Source organism: Hoplias malabaricus, chromosome 4 (genome assembly GCF_029633855.1).
Source record: "Hoplias malabaricus isolate fHopMal1 chromosome 4, fHopMal1.hap1, whole genome shotgun sequence".
Lineage (NCBI taxonomy): Eukaryota > Metazoa > Chordata > Actinopteri > Characiformes > Erythrinidae > Hoplias > Hoplias malabaricus.
The window spans coordinates 40,229,297-40,256,799 of record NC_089803.1 but is presented as its reverse complement, the minus strand read 5'-3'; the positions used below and the strand labels follow the sequence as shown (position 1 = coordinate 40,256,799).

At 38.6% G+C, this 27,503-nt stretch overlaps 3 protein-coding genes across 3 annotated transcripts; 2 read left to right on the top strand and 1 right to left on the bottom strand.

Moving 5' to 3' along the window:
- Positions 1–125: 125 nt before the first annotated feature.
- si:dkey-14d8.1 (uncharacterized) lies at positions 126–6,078 on the bottom strand. Its single transcript, XM_066667400.1, has 7 exons — positions 5,938–6,078; positions 4,451–4,653; positions 4,241–4,330; positions 4,047–4,142; positions 3,845–3,955; positions 3,631–3,754; positions 126–2,259 (listed from the first exon to the last, which is right to left on the bottom strand). The coding sequence occupies exons 1-7, from the start codon at positions 5,972–5,974 to the stop codon at positions 590–592; spliced, it is 2,331 nt and encodes a 776-aa protein (XP_066523497.1). The 5' UTR covers positions 5,975–6,078; the 3' UTR covers positions 126–589.
- Positions 6,043–27,503, top strand: selenoo2 (selenoprotein O2). The gene is made up of 10 exons (XM_066667401.1): positions 6,043–6,166; positions 14,395–14,862; positions 16,511–16,714; positions 18,798–18,975; positions 19,247–19,377; positions 19,512–19,789; positions 21,692–21,854; positions 24,441–24,626; positions 25,027–25,183; positions 25,939–27,503. The coding sequence occupies exons 2-10, from the start codon at positions 14,411–14,413 to the stop codon at positions 26,161–26,163; spliced, it is 1,974 nt and encodes a 657-aa protein (XP_066523498.1). The 5' UTR covers positions 6,043–6,166; positions 14,395–14,410; the 3' UTR covers positions 26,164–27,503.
- On the top strand, positions 11,338–13,445 carry LOC136693676 (tetraspanin-7-like). Its single transcript, XM_066666788.1, has one exon. It carries the CDS (start codon positions 11,457–11,459, stop codon positions 12,588–12,590), a length of 1,134 nt encoding a protein of 377 aa, XP_066522885.1. The 5' UTR covers positions 11,338–11,456; the 3' UTR covers positions 12,591–13,445.

The window sequence follows — 27,503 nt, the reverse complement described above, 5'->3', positions numbered from 1 at the left end:
TGAAAGGTTTACCCTGCGTTCAAACCATGAGCAATGCAACAAAGCAGACGGATGTCGTTACTTTTGAGTCCTGGCGATTTCTAGCCATAGCATAAACACTGGTGAAAGGATCAGGAACACAAAACTGAGCAAAAGTTAACTTTATGCAAATCAGCAGTGAATCAAAGTGGTAATAAACAGTGAAAATCAAGCAGGGTGGTACATGCTTTATCTCCACTACTCCGACATGGCATTTGGTATTAGTGAATCTATGGCACCCAAATGTAAGCTTGAGTTTAGAAACATTCACAGGTGATATACGACGAGCAACAGGTGAAAAGTTGAGGCTGGTGTGAACGCAGGGTTACAGGCCAGGACACCTTATCTCTGTATTTGTTGCTACACGTCATTTTAACATTGTGACCTAGGCCTACAAGACAATCTTACTCTTATTAGCATGGATCCACACTGAGGAAAACCTAACTAAGTTAGAGAAGATACTAATCTGAGAACAGGTAGATCAGGTCACAATAACACAAACAGAAGAGAAAGCACTCATGCTTTTCATCTTTTAGTAGTCTTTGGTTTCATTTCTTTTGCTGCCACAAGTTTAATCTTCAGTCCTGTGCTCCTCTCGTTCCACCAGGTGAGTTCGCTCATGTTTCTTAAGAGGTGCTGCGAACTTGAAGCTCTTGCCACACTGGGAGCACTGCCAGGGCCGCTCACCTGTGTGGTTCAGCATGTGTGTCTTCAGGTGAGATGAATGCTTGTAGGTCTTACCGCATTCTTTGCAGGTAAATGGGCGCTCACCTGTGTGCACACGCTCATGCCTTTTCATATTGCCAATCTGGGAGAAGGCCTTGCCGCAGACCTTGCAGCTAAAGGGCCGCTCCCCTGTGTGGATGCGCATGTGGCAGCGCAGCATCTCGGGTCCTGCAAATGTCTTGTGGCAGAGTGTGCATGGGATCTGTATGCGAGGTTTCTCATGGTTGCGCACATGCTTCGTTAAGTCGAACATATACACAAAGGACTTGCCGCATATTGAACATAGGTACTTGCGCTCACCTACATGATACCCCTTGTGCCTCTTCAGGAGACTGGCATAGATGAAGCTTTTGCCACATACATTGCATTGGTAGGAGCGAGCCATTGAATGATAGCGGACATGGATGGACAGCTTGAATGCGGTTGGGAAGCATTTTTCACAGTGAGGGCACTGATGGAGGTTTTCTGATGTGTGGCACTCACGATGGATCTTTAGATAGGAACCTTGTGAAAATCCTTTCCCACAGATATTGCACTGGTATGGTTTTTCACCTGTGTGTATGCGAACGTGCTTAATGAGGTCTGCTTTTTTGCGGAAAGTCTTGCTGCACAGCATGCATTTGAAGGGCCTGGCGAGCGAGTGTGTTTTAATGTGATTGGACAGGAAACTCAGACATCTGAAATGTTTGCCACAGTCTGAACACTGGAATGGTCTTTCACCAGTATGTGTGCGCATGTGGTTCTTTAGCTGGCAATCATAACGGAACTCTTTCTTACACACACAACACACATGCTTCTTCTCACCCATGTCTTGTGTCACCTGAGACTCTGTAGGTACTGCCATCACCTTTCTACCCAGTGTTGCCTGAAGGGGTGTAATTTTCCTGTTAATGATGGTCTTTATAGATGGTGGTCTTTCAATCATTGGAACATAAGTCTCTTCTGCAACAACCTCTACCGGAGCAGAAGTCAAAGTTGGAAGAGTAATGCCCTTTCCAGCCATTTCTGAGATCCATTCCTCAATGCTTATTTCCCTTATCTCAGGAGACTCCACTCTTTCAGGCTGTTCCACATATTGCAGCTGTGTAGTCTCCTCTGCCCCATTCTCCATTTCAGACAGTATGACAGTAGAACCATCAGCAGTAAGGTAGATTTGCTGGACTTCACAGACCTCTGTACTGTTCTCTTGATAAATTGCTTCCTCTTGTACATCACCCTCAACAACTGAGGTAGCCACTGCAAGGTTGTCCTCCAAAGGTTCCACCTCCTCAGTGTCACTAGTGGAGGGACTCATTATAGTGGCAGCAGCACGGTCAGACTCTGATTGATTTTCAGCCACTGCTTGTGAAATAATGATTGTCTCTTGTGCACTGTGTGCTGGATGAATGTTTTTCTTCTCTGCAATAGAGTTAGTAGGTATGATAGTGTCTTGTTTAACAGATGGTGAAGAAAAGGCTGGCCCTCCATCCGTGGAAAGGGGCAAACAAACAACTTCATTTGCTGAGTACATAGATGCTGACAGAACAGAAAAGAAAATTAAAAGTAAGAATGTGCTAATACATAAATTAACCATAAATTACATATTTGCTTGAGTTATAATTTAGATTTTATTACACCCTGCACATATTACTTTAAAAATTACTAATGAACAGAAAACATTGTATTAATGTCTTTTCACACTGAGTTCAGTTCAGAACAGCACATCTTGTTCATAACAGAACACAAAAGCTTAAAGAATAAGCAACACAATGACTACAATAATATGGCAGTTAAGAAAGTATAATCTCTTTTTATGAGGGGAGCAACACAAAAAAAGCTTCAATTCAAGGTTCCTCCATGTTGAAATCGCATTTGTTTAAATTGTGTGAATAAAATATACTTGGTGTGAATGGGCCTTTAGACCTGAAAAATATACTGAACAAAAATTTAAATACAACACTTTGAGACCAGCCACCTGGACAGCTGCTGCAACAATCTGCATGCATGACCAAAAAATGTCTGCACAAAATGTCAGAAACCGTCTCAGGGAGCTCATTTGCATGCTCATTGTCCTCATCTGTGTCTCCACCTGAGTGCAGTTCTTCATTGTAACCGACTTCAGTGAGCAAATGCTCAGATTCGATGGAGAGATATTCTTTTCACAGATGAATCCTGGTTTTCACTGTACAGAGCAGATGGCAGACTGCATGTATGGCGTTGTGTGGGTGAGCTGTTTGCTCATATCAACGTTGTGAATCGAATGGCCCATGGTTGCAGTGAGGTTATAATATGGACAGGAGTATATTATTGACAACTAACGCATGTGGATTTTATTGATGCCATTTTGAAAGCACAGAGATACCGTGACGAGATCCCGAAGCCCATTGTTGTGGCATTCATCCATAACCATTATGATGCAGCATGTTCTTCGCACAGCCATTGAAGAGGACTTGACCAACCCAATAAACAACCTGATCAACTCCATGTGAAGGAGATGTGTTGCTCTGCGTGAAGCAAAGGGTCATCACACCATACACTGACTTGTTTTCTGACCCCCGATACCCCCAAATACATTAAAAGTAAACTGCACATTTTAGAGTGGTCTTTTATTGTGGCCAGCCTAAGGCGCACCTGTGCAATAATCATGCTGTCTAATCAGCATCTTGATATGCCACACCTGTGAGGTGGATTGATTTTCTCGGCAAAGAAATGTTCAATAACACAGATTTAAACATATTTGTAAACAATATTTCAGAGAAAAAGGCCTTTTGTGTACATCTTTTGAGGTCAGCTCATGAAAAATGTGAGCAAAAACAATAGTGTTGCATTTATATTTTTGTTCTTTATAGCAATACAGTGGAGCAAGGTAAAGTGCTAGCCTTCAGTAAATGTATTTCAGATACTTACTATTTCTGTTGTTATTCCTCTTGGTTTTGAAGTGTTGTAACACATCTCTTATCTCTGCTGGGTCAGACAGTGGCTGCACAATATCCTCCATGGCAGACAGGCCACCACAGAGCCATGTTGCTGTCTGAAGATTGAATTAGCTTATTAATCTAGTGATGAAACTCAACATATGAGAAACAACGCTTCTAATGTGCAACAGAATTAGATGATCCACCTCTTTCAGATTTGGAACTGGCAGTAGTTCATCGACTCGGTTCAGGAATTCCCATGCTAAGCTCTGCAGTACCGCATCATATCCAGAACCAAACTCTATAGGAACCACATTCTACAGAGAAAATACATGCTTCATAAACTGTGAGTCAAAAATTAAAAGCAAAAGGGTAGAGTGGCTTCATAAAATAGATTCCATACATTACCTGACGAAAACTCTCTCTCTTGTCTGTGTCCTCCAAAATGTTATGGATCATCTTTATGAATTTGGTATTCATGATTTCACTTTCTATATCTTTGCACTGTGAGAATTTAAAATTAAATGAATTAGTCTAAACTTTTGCAAACACAAGCTTTGAGTTTTTCAGGACATATTAAAATCTCAAAAAACCTCACCAACCTTATGAGTGAGATTGCGAAGTGTATCCAAATGTGCTTGAATTATCCAAACATCAGGTGTTTTGTCCTTAAGACAGAGCTCTAAAATCATCTGAAACAATACAATGATAGACTGAAAGTTGAAGCAAATGTATCTAATTCAATACATGTCCTTCAATACAAAGGAAAATAAAAATGTGGAATAATACAAATCAATTAGTTTGGAGTTTACCTTTTTTCTGAGGTGAAATATTAGTTTATTAATTAGGCTCTGACTCATTATGTCCGGCACTGTTTCTGATACCAGAATAACAAACTGCTCAAACTTCCCATATTGTGTGATGTTGCGGCGTTGAACCACTTGCCACAAGAATGCTGACATCAGTCTCAGAGGTGGCACTACGAGGCGGAGGGCAGAAAGTGGGAGTGCAGGGACTGAAATAAAAAAGAACTGAGTTATTCTTTAGGAACAATCAGGTCCAATACAAGCACTCAAATATTTTCAGATCTTTTTTTTTTTTTTTGTATTATTTGTTGTATTATTATGGCTAGTTTCTTTCTGGTTAATGCAAATGCACTTTAAGCTGACATATTTTTAAAAAGAAGAAAAAGAAAAACAACAATTTCAGTTCATTTGAACATTAACTGGGAGATCTGGAGAGCCTACCAACACACAACCCACAACCATGTTTTTGTGATTTGTACCCATTTTTTTTTTATTATTATTTGTATTTCAGCCAAAGCATGTCACACATTCTATTTAGAGAACTGGGTAAACATGTGGTAAAAAAGGGTATAGTATTTCCACTTTAATGTGTTTCTGGGGGCTTTTTTTGCATCTAGAATATCTAAAGAATGCAATTTAAACCTGAAACTAATCTAGTCTGAAATAACACAAACTCACACTGTGTGGTGACAGCTGTCTATTTCTTCCAAAGAGCAGAAAAATGTTTAAGTCATTTAGTGATAATTTGTTCAGATATACACTGTAAAAGACTTATTTTAAAGCTCTGCACTTTTAAAAGTTAAAATACCATATTCAGGTTTTCAATATTAGCACTGGCCTGTTTTTAAATAATAGTAACCTATACTGACAGTTCTCAGTCTGTTCCTACCTACCTTCTCTGTGTGGAAAAAAGGTACATCAAATACAGCATACAATGAAGCAACAAGCTGTTCAAATGGTTTTACTAAACTTAAATAAACAGCCTACATATATTTGAGTTGAGTTGAGTTGAGTAAAGACAGTCAATTTGCTTGTTACCACATAAAACTTTTAGGTTTTTTTCAGTGTGGCATTCTTCATATTCTAAAACATAATTTTAAAACAAAAGGTTGGTTACAAATACTCTCCCAGATTGAGACTTTAGAAAACATTTATGTTGTACAATGTTATTATACAGTCTTAATCTATAAAGTGAATTATTAAACGGTATAAACAATCTTAAGAGAACATGTGAACAAGTTAGTTCACAGCACCCGCATGTATTGTTAGCACTACAAGCTAATTAACATGTAATGATTTCAATAGAAATTAACCTTGCACCTGTACTCTATACAGTGCCTTAAAGTGAATGTGAGTTAATAAATGGGTATAGAGTATTGTGGTAGTCCTGTGTCAGTTACAGTCGTGTTTTTGCCGTTAGCTTCACTCTCTCTGTGTGAACAGCGCCACTTTAGAGCAGTGTCTCTCAACCACTCTGACTCTCTCTCACTCACTTGTTTTGCGAGTCTCCGACAAGACCGTCTCCATCATGTCTGCAGAAGATCTGGAGAAGGAAATTTTACTCAGAGCACATATATCTCAGAGATCATATTAGAAAAGCTCCAGAGGCCTCTCGTTGTGTGTTTGTGGTGAAGCTGTCCACGGGGGACGGATTTCAGCCTCTATTCCTGGGCTCCGGAGACACAGCAGCGCCGTTAGAGGAGCGGAGGACCACAGCACACGGTAAATAACACTGTTCTCAACGTTTATTCAACTGTTATACTTTAAACAATATGTGCGGAAGCCCCTGAATAAAAAATAATCATAATGAGAATATTATCACTATTATTTATCTCATAATTACACCTAAATCTCTAGTATGGCTTATAAATGTAATATATTATCACTACCTTCGTAACTTTCAATAGAAATCCATGTAAAAAATAAATAAATAAATAAATAAATAAAAACTTTTATTCCACATTATTTGGAGCATTTCTATTGGTCCATTCATCATGAAATTTTCATCCTACGAAGCACAACTCCTGTGTTCAAATGATGTAGTAAACTAAAAATGCAAAAAAAATTATATTTGAATAGGAACGATATTAATTGCCCTATGTGTCACAGAACAGATCCGATGCTCTGTGTCGAAATGTGCTCTGTCATAGTGTACTTTATACGTATAGTTGCTTCAGTGGAGCAATGCATCGGCTTACGCTCGGGTGACAGTGACATCGACATCTTCCCTAAACATTAGGGTAAGAGCGTGTAGGTGAACTGATTCAAAGAGAAAAGCCTCAAGTCATGAAGATATCAACACATTTGTGTCATTTTAAAATAAATGCTCCTAAATGATCTATCGATTTTATACTAAATTTATTAAAAATGAATTCTTCACCAGTTTCATGTACAAATGGAAGTACATCTTCTGAATGTGTCAATCATTAAATTTCACGGCATTCTTTTAGGTAATTTTAAAATAAAGGCCCTTTGTGTAATCACATTCCTGTAAAACTCGGGGATCAGGCGCACAAAACAGAGAGCACGCGCAAAAGTCATGGAGCACATACGTCAGAGCTGGATATTTTGTTTGCAAGTTGTATGTTTTATGTTTGAGATGTTTTTTGCGATTCTATTTAGCACAAATCTGATTCCATACACTTTCGGGCTGCACGGAAGCTCATACGGATTAGAATGAGCTGCAAATGTGCAAAAAGTGCTGCTAGAGACACGTTTGCTTCCTTTTTTTTTAATTCATTCATTTTTCTGAACTGAGATCACATAATTGATTGAGGCATTCAGCTTTATTCAAACAGTAAACACGTTTTATGAATGTATGACACAAGGTAGGAGGAGCAAATGGACCCAGAAATGGTGAAACGTCACGTGTGGCGTCACACTGAACAAGCAGATACCGGCGTTTTTACCGACCGCCCTCAGCTACAGAGAACGTACTTCTGATGTTTTAGGTTTTTGCCATGGTATGGTTTTAGCTGGTGTCTATATAAACATCAAAGTGCTTGTTAAACATAGGCTACTGGCAGATGTTCCACAGTGGAATATATGCCAGCGTCACAAACACAAATGATATTGACATATGACACTATCACAAACAAAATAAAATTAATAATAAATAAATAAATGCCATTGGCATATTCCACTGTGACCTGTGCATAATATGTCAACGCCAGTTCATGTATTACTGCCTCTCTAACTAGCACAACTTGTCAGAACACCAGCCCACGTCTGGCAATACATGGCATGGCCATAGCAAAAAAGAAAATTGATGCTCTTTTTTTATCTCTTAGATAAAATGTCTGAAACTTATGCACTTTGAGGTGCAAAAAAACAAGGTTACAAATAAAAAATGTGTTGGTAGCTGTTATATAAACATTTCTAAGTTTAATTATGGGCATACTTGCATACCACATCATTACATGTATATAAGAGCTTTGTCTTTATACTTTCATTCATTCATTCATTCATTCATCGTCTATACCTGCTTATGCAGTTCAGGGTTGTCTTTGAACACAAGTGTTGTCTTTTAACATTATAATCTAAAATTAAAGATTTAAATAACAACACACCAGTGTTACAGATTTTGTCACATTTTAAATCATACTTCTTAACGCAGTTCTGAAAAGGTTTCTCAAAATATTATCTGTGATATGTCCAAGATTTGTTAAGACACACTGTATTAAACGTAAAATTGTTTGTACTTAAATGGAAATCAATTATTTTCATTTTATTTATAGTTACATTTATATAGTGCCTTTCTAGACACCCAAGGAAGCTTTATAATCAACACAAATGGGCTGTTTTGACCACATCTGTATTAAGAATCTGCAGGCAATTTTGATTTCTTTCAGGGGAAATTATTGAAAACAATTAGTAAATCAATGTAATAAATTAATGGATTATTTGTAAGTAAGTGGTTTTATGCAAATTAGCCTGTTACTCGTTCTCCTTTAAGAACCATGTCTGAGTAAGATAATTATTGCCCTGAAATATCAATAATCAATTTGCATTGAAAAGGAAATAATTTAAGGAAATAGCAGCTATTTATAATTAAATGGTCAGTGGGTTTCATTCTGCTTTAATCTGCTTTTGTCAGTGAACCATACCTGAGTTCAAATAATCAGAAATGTTTCATCCTGTCTTCGTTATCTGTATATTTCCATCTTCATTGCTCTGTATCACTGGTTCAGGAAACCAGCCCTCAGTGTCCATCGGTCATCAAGGAGTGTCAGAATTTATTAATGGCTGTCTTTTTTCAATGAAACCCTTTATTTCACAAGTGCATTTAAATAATTGGGAAAACAATAGTGACAACAGAAAACAGGGAGTTGAATGCTAGAGAGGATGAGGAAATGATTTTCGGGTCATATGTTGGATGGGGTGAGGAAACGACCAATACTCAGCTGAGTAGCCTTTCCTCTGTGATCAACAGACCATTTTATTTGCCTTGCTGAGGGAGATACCAATGTATTTTTAGCTCATGTAATACCATCTGAGTGTTCCCCCTGTGTGTGTGTGTGTGTGGGTGTTCATGTTTGGAAGGAGACTGAGCAAAGAAGTCACTTCTCTCAAGCGAGTAGGACCTATACACAAATTAATCATATCATTAATGCCCTCTCTTTGTTTATATATTCAGTGTCCATTTTATCAGCTCCACTGACCATACAGCCTAGGTGCACTTTGTAGCTCTAATATTACAAACGTTTCACAGTCCCACGACAGAGCAGGCATGATCAGTACTACTTCCCTCTCAATGTAGAATGAGCAGTCCTAAAAGTGGGTAAAGCTTGTGTCACTATTACCCTTACCAATCACAAGGCTACCAAAAGCCACGCCTCCTCTCTGAGTCAAAGAGCCTGGTGAGCTAAAGTTTAGGAGCCATTAGTAAACGAGTTAGCTGTCCAGCTATTCACCGAGCTATAGAATATGGGAGTGAAATACATAAACAGAGCAATCAGAACACAAAACTATTGAGTCTGATGATTAAGTCTGAGTACAGCAGAGATAGCAGCAACACTGGTTGGTGTGTGTAATGGCAAATCAGCGGAGATAGCTGCACTGGACCGGCGTGTAGAGCAGAATAGCAGCAGGGAAGGCAGACACACTCGATCAGCATTACAGCAGAGACACCGGCCACACTGGGCTGGAGTGGACATCAAAAGTAGAAGCGCGGATAAAAGCCATACTCTGTCGTCAGTCCAGCAGAGTGTCAGCAAGGAAAGCACCAATTTGGAGACACTCTGTAAGGTATCCAATTCGTACATTTATGTTAACATAGATATAAATAATCACACGAAACCACACCACAGACACATAAAACACAAAAGATGTCTGTAGGTTTGTACATGAATGGCTGTATAATGCCAATTCTACCCGACTGTGCCATTTCATTGTGCAATGTTATGTTTTATAAAATGACACAGTTGACGCAGCAAAAACCCAGTGACTGCTCTGTTGCAAGGCTGTGTGTTGCCATGGTAATGTACACAGCATTCTGTTCTCCAGTGATAGAGAGCTATCAGTTATGATCATTAGTAAATTGCCCACACAGTTTATCATATTTCTGATTTGTGTTTTTAATTTAAACTTTGTAGAAGGTTTCACATAAGTTTAGAATTATACAAACAAACCCACAAAATTTCAAAATTGTTTCCCAGGGGCTTTAAACCCTGTGCCTGTTCACTCTTTCAGACTTACCTTGTTGGTCCACCTTATAGATGTAAAGTCAAAGACAGTAGCTCATCTAGTTCTGCACAGTTTGTGTTAGTCATCTTCTAGTGGACACATGATGCCGCCCGCAAAGTACTGTTTTGTTTTGGATTATTGTCAATCTAGCAGTTTAAACACAGAAGTGTTTAAAAACTCAAGTAGCACTAATTTAAGACTTGATTCTACTAAATGACGTACAGGTTTGCTTGCACCATCTAAAATGTATGTCTTTCTACAATGCACACTTAAACCAGTTAGCTGTATTGGACAACATAAGTTAAAAAGTGGCTTACAAATGAAATACAGCTGATAATGATTGTAGTTCTGTGGTAAGAACAAATGTCTCACAGAAAAGCTTTCATTTTGCATGATGTGTTGCTTTTGCCGGCGTGGCAGGTTTTGCATATTTCTCTAAAGCAGTGAGTCACTAGTGTATAATTTTCTTTTTTTCACAAGTATTCATTAACAAACCTGAGCCATGTAAGTAGAATGTCTCTTGATATTGGGCGCTAATCTAAGACGAGGTCAATGTATGAATTGTGCACCTTTGTTTTTGGTTGTCTGCATATGCTTTGGAATTACATGTGTAATTACCCTGGCCCTAAGGAAGTAAATCAGTTAGGTATCCATTCTCAAATGCCATAAAATACAGCATCTCCACACATGAATGGTATTGTTTTGAAATAATGTGTTATCTTTATGCCTTCTTGTTTACTGAGCGCACACAGCCTACTGCAAGAGAATGTGGTATGTGAGATGATATAAATATAACTAGGCTATAGCATGAGGTAGTAAGGATGTTATATTTTTGAAGGGTCATTGAAATCACAAATTGCACAGGTCTGAACAGCTTTAGTGCAGAACAGTGTCTCCCGTGCCAGCAGAGGGAGTTCAGGATGGTGAGTGTTAATGGAATCCTACTTAAACATCCACCATGCCCCCACCCACCCCCATACATTGTCACTGAAGAGATATAGAGAGCCTGCTCCAGCACTGGATACGACATTTGCTGCAGTGGCACAGAGCATTCGTGACCAGGCGAGTGGAAAAAATGTCTGAAATAAACATCTAAATACCACGGAGGTGTGAGGTGGATCTGTGGATGAAGATAAGCCTGCCATGTGTCGCCTCACTGTGGACAATTTATGGTGAGAGGGTGTGTTTGTGTGTGTGTGTGTGTTGAGAGGAAGCATGGCCAAGGGTTTGATGGCTAGCTATAAAGAACAAGCATGGGGAGGCGGGGGGCATTAGAGATGTGAGCAGAGCTGAGAAACAAAAGAAGAGGACCTAAAGGGAGGAGTAAATGAGGGACAGAGAGCATTCAGTGGATAAAAGGCGAGCCAGAACCATGAGCTGTGCACTCGCCACTGCGTCTTATGACTCTCTGCCTGCCCGGCTGAGCCCTCGTCGGGTGAAAGATCAGCACGTCGCTCGTAGGCTTTCATCTCCACGTGGATTGGGACCCCCTGCTTCACCGGCTTTGGCCCGTCGCCTCTCTGCTCTGCCCGGCTCTTACCTTTATCCTCCATACCAGGAGAACACAGACCCACAGCAACATCAACAGCGGCATCATCTCTCTCTGTCACTGGGTTCCGAAGCCTCGCTGGCGCCCACTGTGCCCCGTGCAGGCACTGCCCCACCATGCTGCCAGGTAGTGGGTGTGGTGCAGTTGCTGCGTCTGGCTTTGCTCATCTTCAGCTGTCTCTTTTGGGCCGCAGGGCTGGCCATCTTCACCCTAGGCGTTTGGGCGCAAGCCTCCCTGGCTGACTACATGCTTCTCTCTGCTAATCGCTACCCCAATGCCCCGAAGATACTGCTAGCTACGGGGGCTGCTGTAACAACCTGGGGGTTTCTGGGGTGCCTTGGGGTAGCAGCCAACCTGCCCTTCCTTCTTCGGGCCTATGGTTTTTTCCAGCTGGCCACACTGATAGGGGGGTTGGCCGCTGGTCTTTCAGGGCTCTTCTACAGGGAAGACATTGCTGGAGGTTTTCGAAGTGGCCTACACCGGGCCGTGATTGCTTACGGTGAAGACGAGGGCCGTGCCAATGCTCTAGATGGCCTCCAGAGGGCACTGAAGTGCTGTGGGGCAGAAGGGTGGCGTGACTGGCTCTATTCTGAGTGGGCTACCCAGGATGCTCTTTCATCAACATTCATTTTGGGAAATGAGACCTATTCCATGTCGGTGCCTGACAGCTGCTGCATACGTCGCAAGGGCTGTCATAACAGGCCTTTGCCAGAAGGGGGCAGTGGGAGCATTGAAGCGGTCGGTGTTCACCCTCATGGTTGTTTTAGAAAAGTCTTCAGTTTTGTCAACGATAATGTCTTTCACATCGCTGTTGCTGTGCTGGGCCTTGCTTTTACCCAGGTGGCAGGCATCGCACTAGCATGTCTGCTTGCCAACCGCCTATCTTCACAACCTCGTAGGCAAGGTCGCTAAGAAATGACATCACATTTTCAAGAGAAATTACAAAATATAATTTTGTTTCCTGGACAGTACAATCCAAGATTAAATTATATGGACTGTAGGAAGAATTTCAAAGTAATTGAACGAAATGTATGTATTTCTTTATTCTAATTGTTATGAAATCAATAATTATACTTTGTCTTGTGCTGTAACATGTATAGACCAATGTATAGATGTCTGTGGCATGATTTCATATCAACATTAACTTTTTTGGAAGCAGTGTACATACCATTAATGTCACCTAATTTCAATTCTAGTGAAAATACTTACAAAAGTCAGAGTTCAAAAGAACACTAAATAATATTTTTACCTTACAATTAAGGTTTCAAAACATTGTGATGATTCACTGACCTGTAATAGGGAGAATAGAGCCTCTGTTGTTGCTATTCTGGGCTCGGCACTGCAGAAAATGCACAATATAAATTTTGGAGGAGGGTAGGGAACTACCTCCCCTCCCTCCCTATTTAAGGACAGTGCTGTAAAATGAATTGCACTCTGCAACTGTAGGGGGAGCCCAGGAGCACAAATGCCACATCTTACAGAGTGTTGCTATAAGCTAACAAAATGAGTGCAAATTTAAACGTGATTGTAGTTAAAAATCAAAATCTGTCAAAATTTCATAAGGAGTATTTTAGTTTTTTAGAAAAATGAATTATGAGTATCTATCCTCCACAATGGATTTACCTCCAACACTAATACAATTATCAAATTTAATCCTTGTTTAGCTCCCTGAACAGGTTTATTGTATAGGATATGGTACCTACATTTCCATAGTTGCTTACCTTAGGAACACAGAAAATATAAGGCATGATTTCCTCACACTGTTGCATTATGCAGACATTACTGCCAAATGAATGCCTTAACAAGCATTGTTTAGTGAAATCATTTGTCGTAAAGGTATGCTGGCAGCCAAACACTAAATGCAATGCCAAACTCCTTGGACACTTGCTTGGCCAACTCTAATGAGAAAGAGTTCATGCTTTTGACAATGTCAGTGTGTCATAACTGTTAGTAGATGTTAAATCTAATCAATAAAAATGAATAAAACCAGCCTTTTATTTAAAACAAAACAGACTGCTTCTAGAAATTTGCTTGCCATCTTCAGCCGGTCTGAAAAAAATGTGCGATCAGGTCAAGTACATTAAAACAACAAACATTTTCAAATGGATTAAAATATGATGTATTTTTCATGAATATTAACAGAAGATTTGCATGAAGAGAACGGCAATCCAGTAACAGCGAGGAACTAATCTACAATAGCATGATATTGAATATGTTTAGAACAGCATTCAGCCATCACCTATTCTTTAATGTATTCCTGCACACACACTCACACACCTTGTCACTGCCGGTGTTGACCTGACCAATTTCTTAATTTATGAATTAAGACTTTTAAAACAGCCATCTCAACAGACATTGCAGTCTTCATCATGGTAGTCACCACAAATAGGTAAATGCCCTTGCACAGAGAGAGAGAGAGAGAGAGAGAGAGAGAGAGAGAGAGTGTGTTCCATATACATATACTGGCCTAACCCTAACTCAGCATATTTTCATCATGAAATGATTAGGACCCGTTGACTTGTGGAAAACATAGTCCCCAAACTATGAGAGAGAGAGAGAGAGATAGAAAAAGAGAGAGAGAGAGAGAGAGAGAGAGAGAGACGCTTTGCTGCGTCACCCTGTCCCTTGTCATTAATCCTCACGGATTAAATGAGATCACATACACTCTGAGAAACTCAACCCCATTTTAAAGTAGAGCCACGGGTTCTGTGTGCAGTTTGTCTCTCTCGGCGATGGCCCAGGCCGATCAGTCGCCTTTGCAGCGGCTCCCTTTCAATAATGTGGCCTTGCGGAGGCTGCCGGTGGACAGCTCCATGGAGGGGGGCTCCCGCACAGTCCGGGGTGCGTGTTTCTCTCGGGTGGAAACTCAGCGTTTGCACAACCCACGCCTGGTGAGCGTGTCCCCTCAGGCGCTGGCGCTGCTGGGGCTGAGCACCGAGGACGTGCTCGGTGACCCCCAGGCGGCGGAGCTCCTGAGCGGTTCCCGGGCTCTGCGCGGCTCAGAGCCCGCTGCTCACTGCTATTGCGGGCACCAATTCGGACTGTTCGCCGGGCAACTCGGCGACGGGGCCGTGTGCTACCTCGGAGAAGTGGAGAGTCGACACTGCTCAGAACCAGAGCTCAGGAGCCCCTCCGGCCGCTGGGAGATTCAACTGAAGGGCGCAGGACTCACTCCTTACTCCAGGTAATGAATCAGCACTACTCCTAATAGGTAAACCGCTTACCTGCACTGAATAAGCTTCAGATAAAGAACGAATGCTATAGTGAATATCACTAAATCACTACTCATTCACTTTTATACTCAAATTTAAAATCCCATAATATTTTATTCACATACTTGCGTATATTCATTATCATACAAACTCACGGAGGCATAGTGTCACTCCGCCAAAGGTGAGTGGGGAGTCGAGTACTGAGCCGACACATTTTGCACATAAAGGCATTTGTAAAACTAAAATTACATTTTTGTTTCATAAAAATACTTTGTAAAATTGTCTAAATGTGTTTTGCTGCTGTAGAGGACAGATTGAATTTTCTGAATATTTATTATAATTAAGTTTGTTTCGGTATTTCTCTTCATTAGATGATGAAAGAGCCACCTCTAAAAATCATGTATCACATTTGATACGTTTGGCTTTATAAGGCTAAGGGCCTGGCATTGACAGGGGGCCCTTTTGAGGGCTATTGATATTATTTTTGTCACGCCCTTGCCCTGTCTCATGCTTTCCTGTCCCACGGCTATTTCCTATCTGTCCTTGTCTAGTCCTGTTTAGTTTTTCCAGTCTGCTCGTGTTTTTGTTATAGTTTTTTTTTGTTTGTTTTTGGTCATGAATAGATTTTCCGCCTCCTCGTCTTCCCTGCCCAGCTGTGGCAGTTTTAATAGTATTGCCTTGTGTAGGCAAGTGCATCTTTCATGGGGACAGTCCAGTATACGTTCTCTTATGACTTTCACACGTCTTTATTATGTCTTAAATTTCTTTATTTATTAAAGAACCATACCTAAACTTACATACTCAAGTGAATTATTTAATTAAATAATGTTTGTCAGAACATTGTCAGAATTATATATTTGAAAATAAACAAATCAGTCTGTCTAAAAAAATAAATCATGAATGTGCTTTGGTAGAAGTATCACAATTCTTTGGAGCTGGTTTGGACTGATGGAACACATGTGGCGAATGTTGTGAAATATGACTCTGACTATATCGCATGTTATTTCATCTCAAATCAGTGGTACTGTTTTTTTAAACAACATTTTCTATTACATTTTGCTGTAATGTTGGTTTATGTAGAGCAATCCTTTTAATATTCTACTCTCTCTGGTTGCAGACAGTTCCCGTTTAGGCCTAAGGTGGATCATTTGGGCTTCCTTGCAAAAAAAGTAAACACTGTCAGCGTGATCTAAGTCAATAACCAATTAAAGACTCTTCACTCAAATATCTATAACGGCAAAATGCAGCTGATTTGAGTTTGAGAGATAAAAGAGCACATGAATGACAATGATAATCTAATGGGTAACTCATCTTAAATAAGTTGAAGCACGTATCTCATTGTGATTGCTGATTTGATTCCTGGGAAGCCCTGATGCCTCACCTTTATCGTTACTGGAGAACCTGCATGTTTTGAGATTTGAACCTTTAAAGATAAAAAGAAGTGTTTATATTTTTTTTATTCTGAAATAGATCTTTTATGCACTAAATATTATACCCCCCCCCCCCTCAAAAAAATTAGAAAGTTTATCTATTTGTAAAGTAAATATATCTAAAATATGTCAAATTCAAATATTCATGCTAGATTTTAAACTATATACGCCCTGTGTTTTTTCTCCATAGACAATCTGATGGCCGAAAAGTGCTGCGCTCCAGCATCAGGGAGTTTTTATGCAGTGAGGCCATGTTTGCTCTGGGCATTCCCACCACTCGAGCCGGCTCACTGGTGACATCTGACCAATATGTCCAGAGAGATGCATTCTACAGTGGTAATCCCAGACCAGAGAGGTGTTCTGTAGTTCTGCGCATTGCACCTACATTCATCCGGTAGAGTAAGCTTTAAACATTATTCATTCATTATCTGTAACCGCTTATCCAATTCAGGGTCGCGGTTGGACCAGAGCCTACCTGGAATCATTGGGCGCAAGGCGGAGAATACACCCTGGAGGGGGCGCCAGTCCTTCACAGGGCCTTTAAACATAACAAACTATTTCAAATAACTGCTGTAAACATACATATGTCCAAACCACTGTAGACATCCCTCTACTTTACATTGCACTCACTGTTGATGCCCGTGTTCAGTTACGCACACATGGCTTTTATAAACTCTATAGAAACACTTTGAATGAAATGGGAGCAGCTCCACACCATACTCAATGCTCATTAGGTTGTGGAGTGATGTGTGCTTTCAAGTTGAGCTGGAGGTGATATTTAAGTACTTATCTAAAAGCATTACATGATCTCACAAATGGTTTTTTTTTTGTGGCTGAATGCCATCAGATTTATTCCATAAGCTGAATGTTTTAGAGTGCAGTAAAGATTGCTATTGCAGCACAGGAGTACAAGTTGCCTATTAATACTAAGCAGGGGTCCAAAAACTTTGTCCTTACAGCGTACTGTCAAGTTGTCAATCCAGTACGAAATACATATCACCAGCAGATATTTTGTAATTTTTTCCCTTTCTAGATACCAAAGGATGCTGTACAATCAACACGGCTCAGAACACTATTTCTTTCAACACTCAATCCACACACACACACACACTGGCGAGAAGCGGCTGCCAAACACACACAGCATACTCTCGACCAGGAACGACCTTCCATATCTGGGCATACACACATTTACACATTCACCCCCACACATACACACTCATTCAGTCACACACCAGGACAGTTATTAGTTCACCTAACATAATTAAAATTTGACCTAATTTAATAAAAATTTGTTTCTGTACCTGCAAAATAATTTAGTGACTGACATTTAGTTATGATCCTAGCCACAGAGCTGACTGTGAGAACTGGTGAGAAATCAGGTTCATGTCAAGATCCATAACAAATGTAACACATATGAGCCTGTAAACAATTTAATAGTCACATCAAAAAAGCACTGACACTACAATAAAAAAAATATCTAAGCTTATAGAATCTTAGCAACCAGGAAATAAACTTTCCAATAAATATTGTTCTCTATTGTTATGGTTTTCATATTTTGAAGGCTTAATACTTTCAATGAATGGTTTATTCTATTGCTGTAAATGCTTCATCTATTGGATCTTCATCTTGGTAACGACCCCGAATTACCAAGGCAGGAAAACACCTTAGTTGGGGTGCCAGTACATCACACAGTTACTCATTTGCACTGTCAATCAACATACCAATATGTATAGTTTAAAGAAACTTGAGCACTTGGAGGAAATACACACAGACACAGGGAGAACACAACTCCTCACAGCGACAGGAGTAGTAGATTCAACTCCAGGATCCCGGGGCTCTGTACAGCGTCACTATACTTTAAATTGTTAAAAATTATATTTGGGCATAAAGACCTGGCCCTTTAGTATTTTCGTTATGGTCATATCTGATCCCATTTTGAAAAAGGTTTGAACCTTCTGGGCCTCTTTCCATGAATATGTTGTGGCTGGAGTTACAGTATAAAGCTAAAGTCTCGATTACATAGAGATTGCACCAAGCCTATTCAAATCAATGTTAACTGAAGCATACACAATACAGAAGACATCCTTATAATCTTTATCTTGGCCAAAGAAAATGTGTTTGAACATGTACAATTAGAAAGATATTTTCCCTCCGCACCTCAAAAAAAAGTCTAAATTGGATAAACATTGCCACCTACTGGATATATATAATAATAATAATAATAATAATAATAATAATAATAATAATATATATATATATATATATATATATATATATATATATATATATATATATATATATATATATATATATATATTATTTTAATATAAATATTTTTGGCTAAAGTCCCAATTAGAGTGATTTTAAGTCCACCAGTAGTGTACATTGTTTATGTATATTTATTTTAGGCTGAGTGGATCAGGAACTGTATGACTGTATTTTTTTCTCCATATATCCCCATCTGTCTTTGACTAAAGGTTTGGCTCTTTTGAAATATTCCTGCCAGCTGATGACTTTACAGGAAGGCAAGGCCCTAGTGCCGGTCGCCACGATATTCGAGCACAACTGCTTGATTACCTCATAGACTCATTTTATCCTGAGATCCAGGCAGAACACACAGAGCGCAGCACCAGGAATGCTGCCTTCTTCAGAGAGGTGGGAACTATACCAAATTACTAGTATTATCTAAGCAATATATTATATATAAAACATTGTGACCATGTTTCTACCTGTCTATTGTCTACATGTCTATTCTCTTAGTGCCACTGACCGTACTTTTCAGTTGTACAATTACAGACTAGAGTACCTCTGTTGTGCTACATATGTGTAAAATATGGTATTACCATTAGTTTATTGGCAGTGTGCTACAGACATTGTCTCATGATTTTTCCATCCACTTGTTTGTAAGTAGTGCTCTTTTGCCTAGGTGACTGTACGGACCGCAAAGCTTGTTGCCCTTTGGCAGAGTGTGGGATTTTGTCATGGAGTTCTCAACACAGACAACATGAGCATATTGGGCCTCACCATAGACTATGGTCCCTTTGGATTTATGGATAGGTCTATTAAATTTTTTATTGATGAGAGAATTTAACATTACATCAAAGCTTGTTCAAATAATAAATTTATAATTCTTATATATATTATATATATATATATTATATATATATATATATATATTATCCCAAGTTTAGGTTCAACCCTGAGTTCGTGTCCAATGCTTCAGATAAGAAGCGGCGCTACACTTTTGAGGCCCAGCCTTATGTATGCCGGTGGAATTTGGCACGCTTGGCAGAAGCTCTGGGTTCTGAGCTGCAGGCATCTACATCAGGAGAAGTCCTAGATGAGTTTATGCCCCTGTACAAAAGCTTTTACCTAAGCAAAATGAGGAAGAAGCTGGGGCTATTGAGACGAGAAGAACCAGAGGATGAAGAGCTTGTGGAGGATTTGTTTAAAGTAATGCATAAAACAGGTACTACAAAAATGTGTAGGGTATTAGTGTAGACTAGAGAAGTGATAATGTAATATAGAACTCGGCAATGAGTAAATATGATTTAAATGTAGAATGAATTTAATATCGAAAAATTTGAAATAAAGAAATTCAAAAATAAAGTTCAGTGCCAAAATATTTCTTATGTACAACAACACTATTACAGTTCTCATGCTTTCTCTGACATTAACTAATTGTAGTGAGCTGTGCAAAAACTTTTAACTCAAAATATTTCTAAACAACGCTCTCTTTTTTTATTCACTATATTTTAAAACAGATAAGTAAATATTTCACAAATGTAAAATTGATACGAGTAGTGTCTAAATCTTATATAGAAATGCTTCTCCTAGATTGGAGTAAAAACCTTCAGCCACACAAACTCTGTTTGCTTCTAAAAGGTACAGCCATGACCTTAAGGCTTTAAAGGCAAACTTGAGACCGGATGGTCTTTCTTATGTTCTCATTTTGGATTCTTTATTTATCAGACAAAATCAGTACCTGTTATACTTTGTTAACTGACCTTTAGCAACAAATCTGAAGCTAAACTTTAGCTGTTACCACAGTTTTTCTATTTGAGCATTTACACATTTGAGAAATGAGCTGTTCACTTGTTTCCCCTTTTCTCATGTGCCGTTAAAAAAAACAAGATTCCGAGATTAAAGTCAGAATTCCGAGAAAAAAACTCGGAATAATTCTGAGAAAAAAAACTCGGAATAACTCTGAGAAAAAAATCTCAGAATAATTCGCTGTGTATAATGAAGCAGACACAGTGTGGAATGCAGTGTGTTGCTTAAGTCATGCATGCATAGATTTCAGGAATAAGCACTCAGTTCTCTTCCACATCAGGACCACAGTGTGATTAGTATTTAAACCCTGAATCGGTGCACGAACCCATGGCATGTAGTTTCACATAGACAATCCGATGGCCGAAAAGTGCTGCGCTCCAGCATCAGGGAGTTTTTATGCAGTGAGGCCTATGTTTGCTATATGTCCAGAGAGATGCATTCTACAGTGGTAATCCCAGACCAGAGAGGTGTTCTGTAGTTCTGCGCATTGCACCTACATTCATCCGGTATAGTAAGCTTTTAACATCACAAACTATTTCAAATAACTGCTGTAAACATACATATGTCCAAACCACTGTAGACATCCCTCTACTTTACATTGCACTCACTGTTGATGCCCGTGTTCAGTTACGCACACATAGCTTTTATAAACTCTATAGAAACACTTTGAATGAAATAGGAGCAGCTCCACACCATACTCAATGCTCATTAGGTTGTGGAGTGATGTGTGCTTTCAGGTTGAGCTGGAGGTGATATTTAAGTACTTATCTAAAAAGCTTCTAAAAGTACTTCTAAAAGCATTACATGATCTCACAAATGTTTTTTTTTTTTTTATTTGTGGCTGAATGCCATCAGATTTATTCCAACAGAATGCAGTAAAGATTGCTATTGCAGCACAGGAGTACAAGTTACATGATACAGAGTACATGATACCATTAATGATCACGAAAGTGATGGATTCAGAGCGAGTAGAACTCCGGCGCCCACGAGGCTCCATCGCGTTACGGCTCGGACTCGTACAAAAAAAAAGCCTTATGCATGAATTATTTATTAAACGCATTTACACGACATGACGCAGCCCCTGACTGAGATGTATAAGGCTTTAGTTTTTTGTACGAGTCCGAGCCGTAACGCGATGGAGCCTCGTGGGCGCCGGAGTTCTACTCGCTCTGAATCCATCACTTTCGTGCATTCCACAGTTACACTGTGTCTGCTCCAGTATACGCAGCGAATTATTCCGAGTTTTTTTCTCGGAATCTTGTTTTTTTTTTCAACGCTGTGGCCCCAAAACTCCGTCGTACCTTTCCTTTTGTTCCAGGTGCAGACTTTACAAACACTTTTCGTCTGCTGAGCTGCGTGTGTTGCCCCCTGGTGGACGAGACATCTAAGAGCAAAGTGGGGTCTGTGGTGGATCTGATTCTGGAGCAGTGTGCCTCGCTGGAAGAGCTAAAGGTTGCTAATCATCCTACCATGGAGCCCCGGTGAGGGCAATTGTGCTGTATAAATAACTAAAGACAGATGATTGCAACGATAGATAGTATATAACATATGCTATTTACTTATTAGAGCCCCAGGTTTGCTTATTTATCACTTAGTTATCTGCAAGAAAGCACAGAGTGCCAATTCAATACATATATTCAGTACAAATATTAAATTGATTTAGCATTAGATTTAACACAATTTTGTCTTTATTAACATCACATCTTTGATATCAGTATAGTCTCTGGTTATTTGTGTGGTGTATAAAATCAATTATACAATATGTTTAGTAGATAAGGTAATCACTGGTACTTACTATTATTGTTCTTACTATACTGTTCTTATTATTATGTCAATTAAATCAGAATTGACTTTGAAATCTGACTTAAATTTGACTGCATTGACTGAAATATGAATGACCTTGTTTACATCTCGATGATAGTCTATAGTGTTGGATATTGATCTGTAGTAGAATTAGTAGTTTTGGGCTTAATCTGTGAAAATGCTCATATATTACATTTTCATTTAAAACTTTTGTTCAAAACTGGATTCATATATCCCATAAGGACTCATAATTGACTGGTTTTCAACCTGTTTTCATCCCTAGTGCATATGTAAAATGATATGTATTATGTTGTAAGTATGTTGTGTTATTATACTGTAAATTATTGTGTCCCTTTTATTGCATTGCTCTCAGAACATAGCACGTAAAGCAAAGCTGGAAAACTGGTATGTTCACCACGTCAATTTTACTTACATTTATTAGTAAGTTTTAAGAATTTCCTGTTAATTTGTGTGCACTCCAGTGTTGTCTAGACTGGTGGAAAGCAAGCTGTCATGTTGACTAAGAGGTTTGAGGGTTTTAACCGTTTTTTTTTTTTGTTTTGTATTGCTTCATCAGACTTTCTTATATGTATCAGTAAATCTGCAAATTTGTCTGCGTTCTGTGTCGTTGTAGTTCGAACTCTTCTGTCATTTCACTATAAAATATTTTTTTGCTGTCAAAGTAGAGCCAAATGCAGAATCTCAGATTAATTTTGACTCTTAAATTAACTTTATTACAGTTTGATCCTGTTTGCTTTTGTTTGGTTTCAACTTTGTGTAAAGAAAGGACAAAATGTTGTCCCTTCATTTCACACGCATCTCATTCTGTCGCAACTGTTACAGTTTATGCTTTACTCACTTGTGGGGACAGACAGGAGTGTGAGAATGGTGCAGGCAAACACTAAAATATTTAGACCTATATTATTATATTGTGAAGTTAAAATGCTGTTGGCTTTTTCCCCCTCAGAATTCAGAAATAGTATAAATAGTATTAGCAACAAAAAGGTTTTTTTTGGGTTGCCATGGACAGCATCTGTGACCAGCTCTGCAAAACATAATAAGTCACTCATTGCTTACTTAGCTAATAATATGGTCTTAAAGTGGAGGATTTTTTTATTCATGTTTGTCAAAATTATTTTGTGAATGTAATAAACGTTTTTTCATAATTTAATTAACATGCATATATATTATTGTAAATTAATTACACAAAGTTACACATTAAAGCACTTTTTTCCTTTGATCAGTATGGCTTCATGAAAATCAGAAGCCCACTATTTCTAATTATTAGAATATTTTATAAGGTCAAACATAAAACAATGTACAATACTGAAATGTCCAACTTCTGACAATTGTGTTCATTTATACACCAGCTTGTGTCACTGCAAAGCTGTGATAGTAGCCTTCAGCCCACCTGTACTGCCTGGGTCGTGTGTTTCTCATCTTCCTCTTGATCATAGCCTACAGATTCTCTAAAAAGTTCAGGTCCAGAGAGTTGGCTAGAAAATGAAGCACAGAAACAGTAAATGTTTGTTTCTCCAAAGCCTTATGAGCAATATGTAATAAATAAGAAATAGATTATAATAAAGTTAGTAGTAATAAAAATAAGAAGTTTTTATGAACAATGTATATTTGTTGTATAGTATGCTTTAATGTATAATAGCAAGCTTACTGTTGCTTCATAGTGCATAGGGTTTAAACAAAACATTGAACTCCACACTAAATGATCACAGAATTCACTACTAGTACAAGTGGATAAAACATAGCAGTGCTGTTGGTGTTTTTAAACACTGTGTCCACTCACTTTCCACCCTTTTAGCGAATTCTACCTCTTTGATCCAACTTATAGATGTAAAGTCAGAGATCTCTGCACAGATTGTGTTGGTTGTCCTCTAGTCCTTCAACAGTGGACATGGGCGCTGTTGCCTGGATGTTTTTGGTTGGTGGACTATTCTCAGTCCAGCAGCATTGCAGTATCAGATCCACTCGTACCAATGCAACATACACTAACACATTTCCACCATATCAGTGTAACTGCAGTGCCTTCTTCATACCTCCTCTGAAAACCAGTAAAGTATAGAAGCAACTATTATCTTTCTCTTGATTTATGATAACTGTTACCCAGTAACTGCCATAATGCTTTCCCAACTTTATTTATAAGCTAAATATATAGCAGTTGCATTGGCTATACAATGTATGGTACCCTGGGATACCTGATCTCTACAAAGTGAACAAATATAATATTGTTTTTACATGTCTTTCCTTAGTGAGCTGGAGATGATTCTCTCCATGGCAGAAAGCAATCCAGGCCTCTTCAACATGACAGCCAATCGTCCTGAGGTTGCCAAGGAACTGGAGAAGATTGGCAGGTGGAAGGAACTGCTGGAAACTAATCAAGAAGATCTAAAAGTCAAGCAGAGGGAGGACTGGCTGATATGGATTAACAGATACAGGCAAATAAGGGTTACAATGTACTAGAAGTGCATCCCAAACCATGTGGAGCATGGGACCTTGTCAAAATTTTCAAAGACTGCTCATAGTAGTAGACAGATCTTTTACATGCCCCAGCTTTCATTTTAATAATCATATTTAAGCTGGAAACTTTGTTTTAAACCATGTTTCTTTTTTTTTACCCCTCTGCATGGTTATATGCACAGAGAAATTTGGATATGTTACTTTTGTCATCAAAAGCACTGCAAAACAGGCTTTGGGACACAAATTTCACTTGGGATTTTTACATTATAACAATAATAATCCCCATGTCAAAATTAACTAGCAAAGGTACTTAAACTTGCACAACTAAATGAGGCTTCAGTCATTTACAGTCTTTCATATCATTTTTTTTTTTTGCAGGAAACGGTTGACCCTTGAGTGTGATGGCGTGAGTGATATTGCTGGTTTTGAGGAAGAGAGGGTTAGGATCATGAACTCTACAAACCCTGCGGTCGTGCTTCGGAACTACATTGCCCAAAATGCAATCGAATGGGCAGAGAATGGAGATTTCTCTGAGGTGAAAGGTCCTTTTTATAACTTCACAATCAGAATTATTTGGTAAAATCTTAAAAGACTATAAAGGTCTATGGAAAATTGTTATTTTATTTGGTTCATCTTTTTAAAAATGTTGTGTTCACTTATCTATAGTGAAATGTCTGATTTTAAGCACACTCTTTTAATTTAATACCATTTTGAGTGGTTTAAAATCATTCCAATGGTTAGATCCAGTGAGCCAGGAGGAACTGTGACTGACCTCCATCTAAAAAGCAGAAGTCACCTCTTGCTCTTGATTGCAAAATTTATGCAACAGTGTGCCAAGACCCCAGCAAGTGATTATCAATTGAACAAACCTCATGTGTCAGCTGTGTAAATAAGATAAGAACAGAAACATTAAGGAACTTAGTATGTGCAGGAAACAAACAGCATGAATGTGCAAAATGTTAGATAAATAACTGTACAGACGTTAATGATATATGCAGTTTTTGAAAACATCAGTTAACAGGTGACTGTTCAAGGGTTTTCTTTTTCGAAAGGGGAATGTATATGTGATGCAAGAGAGGGGAACATACAGTATAATAACGCCCTCCCTTTCTAATTTTTTAAAATTCCTATTGACATTAGATAATGAAACTCCTCATCTCTACATTGGTATAATGCTGTTTAGCAACTTAATTTGTGGTGATATCTTTTTTTCGATCTAAAATCAAATAATCTGAGGCTATTTGGAAAGTAAGACTCCCCTTATGGTTTTTTTGTTTGTTTGTTTTTCAGGTCCAGAAGCTTCTCAAAGTTCTAGAGAACCCATACTCGGTCCCAGCAGATGTGAAGCAGTCCATCTGGCTGGGGAGGAATAGTTCATGTGAAGTCAAGTGCTTTTCAAATTCAAACGTGCTGGATGGCAGAGGGAAGAAAGGCACAGCTGATTCTGGTTGTATTCCTTATAACATCAAGCCTCCAGAATGGGCAAGAGAAATCTGTGTCACATGATCATCCTAAAGCCTCCCTGAAAAACATACTGTACCAGAACAAAGAGGGTGAGAAAGGAAGGTAAATGTCTCTACCTGCCTTTTTTCTCTCTGTCTCTGGAAAAGTTCTTGTTCAGGGAGGCCTGGCAGCACAGGACACTCCTTTACATTAAATATACAATGCACAGGTTTAGGGACATGCAAAACTGGGAAGGTAATGGATTCAAAAATGTATAAGTGTTCTTTAATGTAATATTTAAAAAAACAAACTTTGGTTTCTAAAGGAGATTTGATGGCTCTTTATATCATTATAAATATTCATTGTGAAGTTCAAAGAGCTATGAATGTATACTAGTTAACTGCCATAATAGTATTGTATGTTTATTTCTATTTTTATTATTTTTTTAAGTCAAACAGTCACATGAACATTCATTATTTTTCTGCATATATTTAAAACAATGAACAGTGCTGCTTGCATGTACTCATTCCCTTCAGAGTAAAATGTACTTGGTAAATTCTCTTTATTTCTTGGGTTGTCCTATTAATTGGTATATTTGAGTAGATGGTATTTCATTTGTTATTTGCGTTCCACTTTAATATTTAGGTGTTTCATCTTTTATTTACAATTTAGACCCCCAAATTACACCCAAATTAAATTTTGGACATTAACCAAAATCATTATATGAAATTGAGTACAAATGCCAGACAATATTGCCTCCCAACTGTATTTGAAAAGTTTATGAATATTGCATACATTAAATAGATTCCCAATCTTAAGAATGTTTCCCTTTTTCACACTACGCTGAATGATCACTGGATTAAGAACACCTACCTTGTATCTACACTCACTTTCAATTTTATCAGCTCCACTGACCATAGAGGAGCACTCTGTAGTTCTACAATTACAGACTGTAGTCCACCTGTTTCTCTGCATACTTTTTTTTATTCCCATTTCACCTGCAGAAGGACTACAGTCTGTAACCGTAGAACAACAAAGTGCACCTGACTGGTCAGTGGAGCTGATAAAATTAACAATAAGTAGAATCAAAGTAGATGTTCCTAAATCAGTCATCGTTCAGTGTGCATCTGTGCATTGATTTAATAGAATGAAGACTCAGACATCCACTCTCATATAGACTTGTCTGGGTGTGATGAAGTGGTGTCCTGTCTGCACACATACACAACTACATACATGATGATTACACCTGTGAATAAATATGAGCTCATTTATATATAGTGAATACAGTAATCACACATAGATTTATTTTCTTGTTTGTAGTGTGATCTCACTTGTTTAAATAGCCAGAATTACAGTACAGACACTATTTCCATGCAACTAAACATTTGGAAATTATAACCTTTTCCTTCATC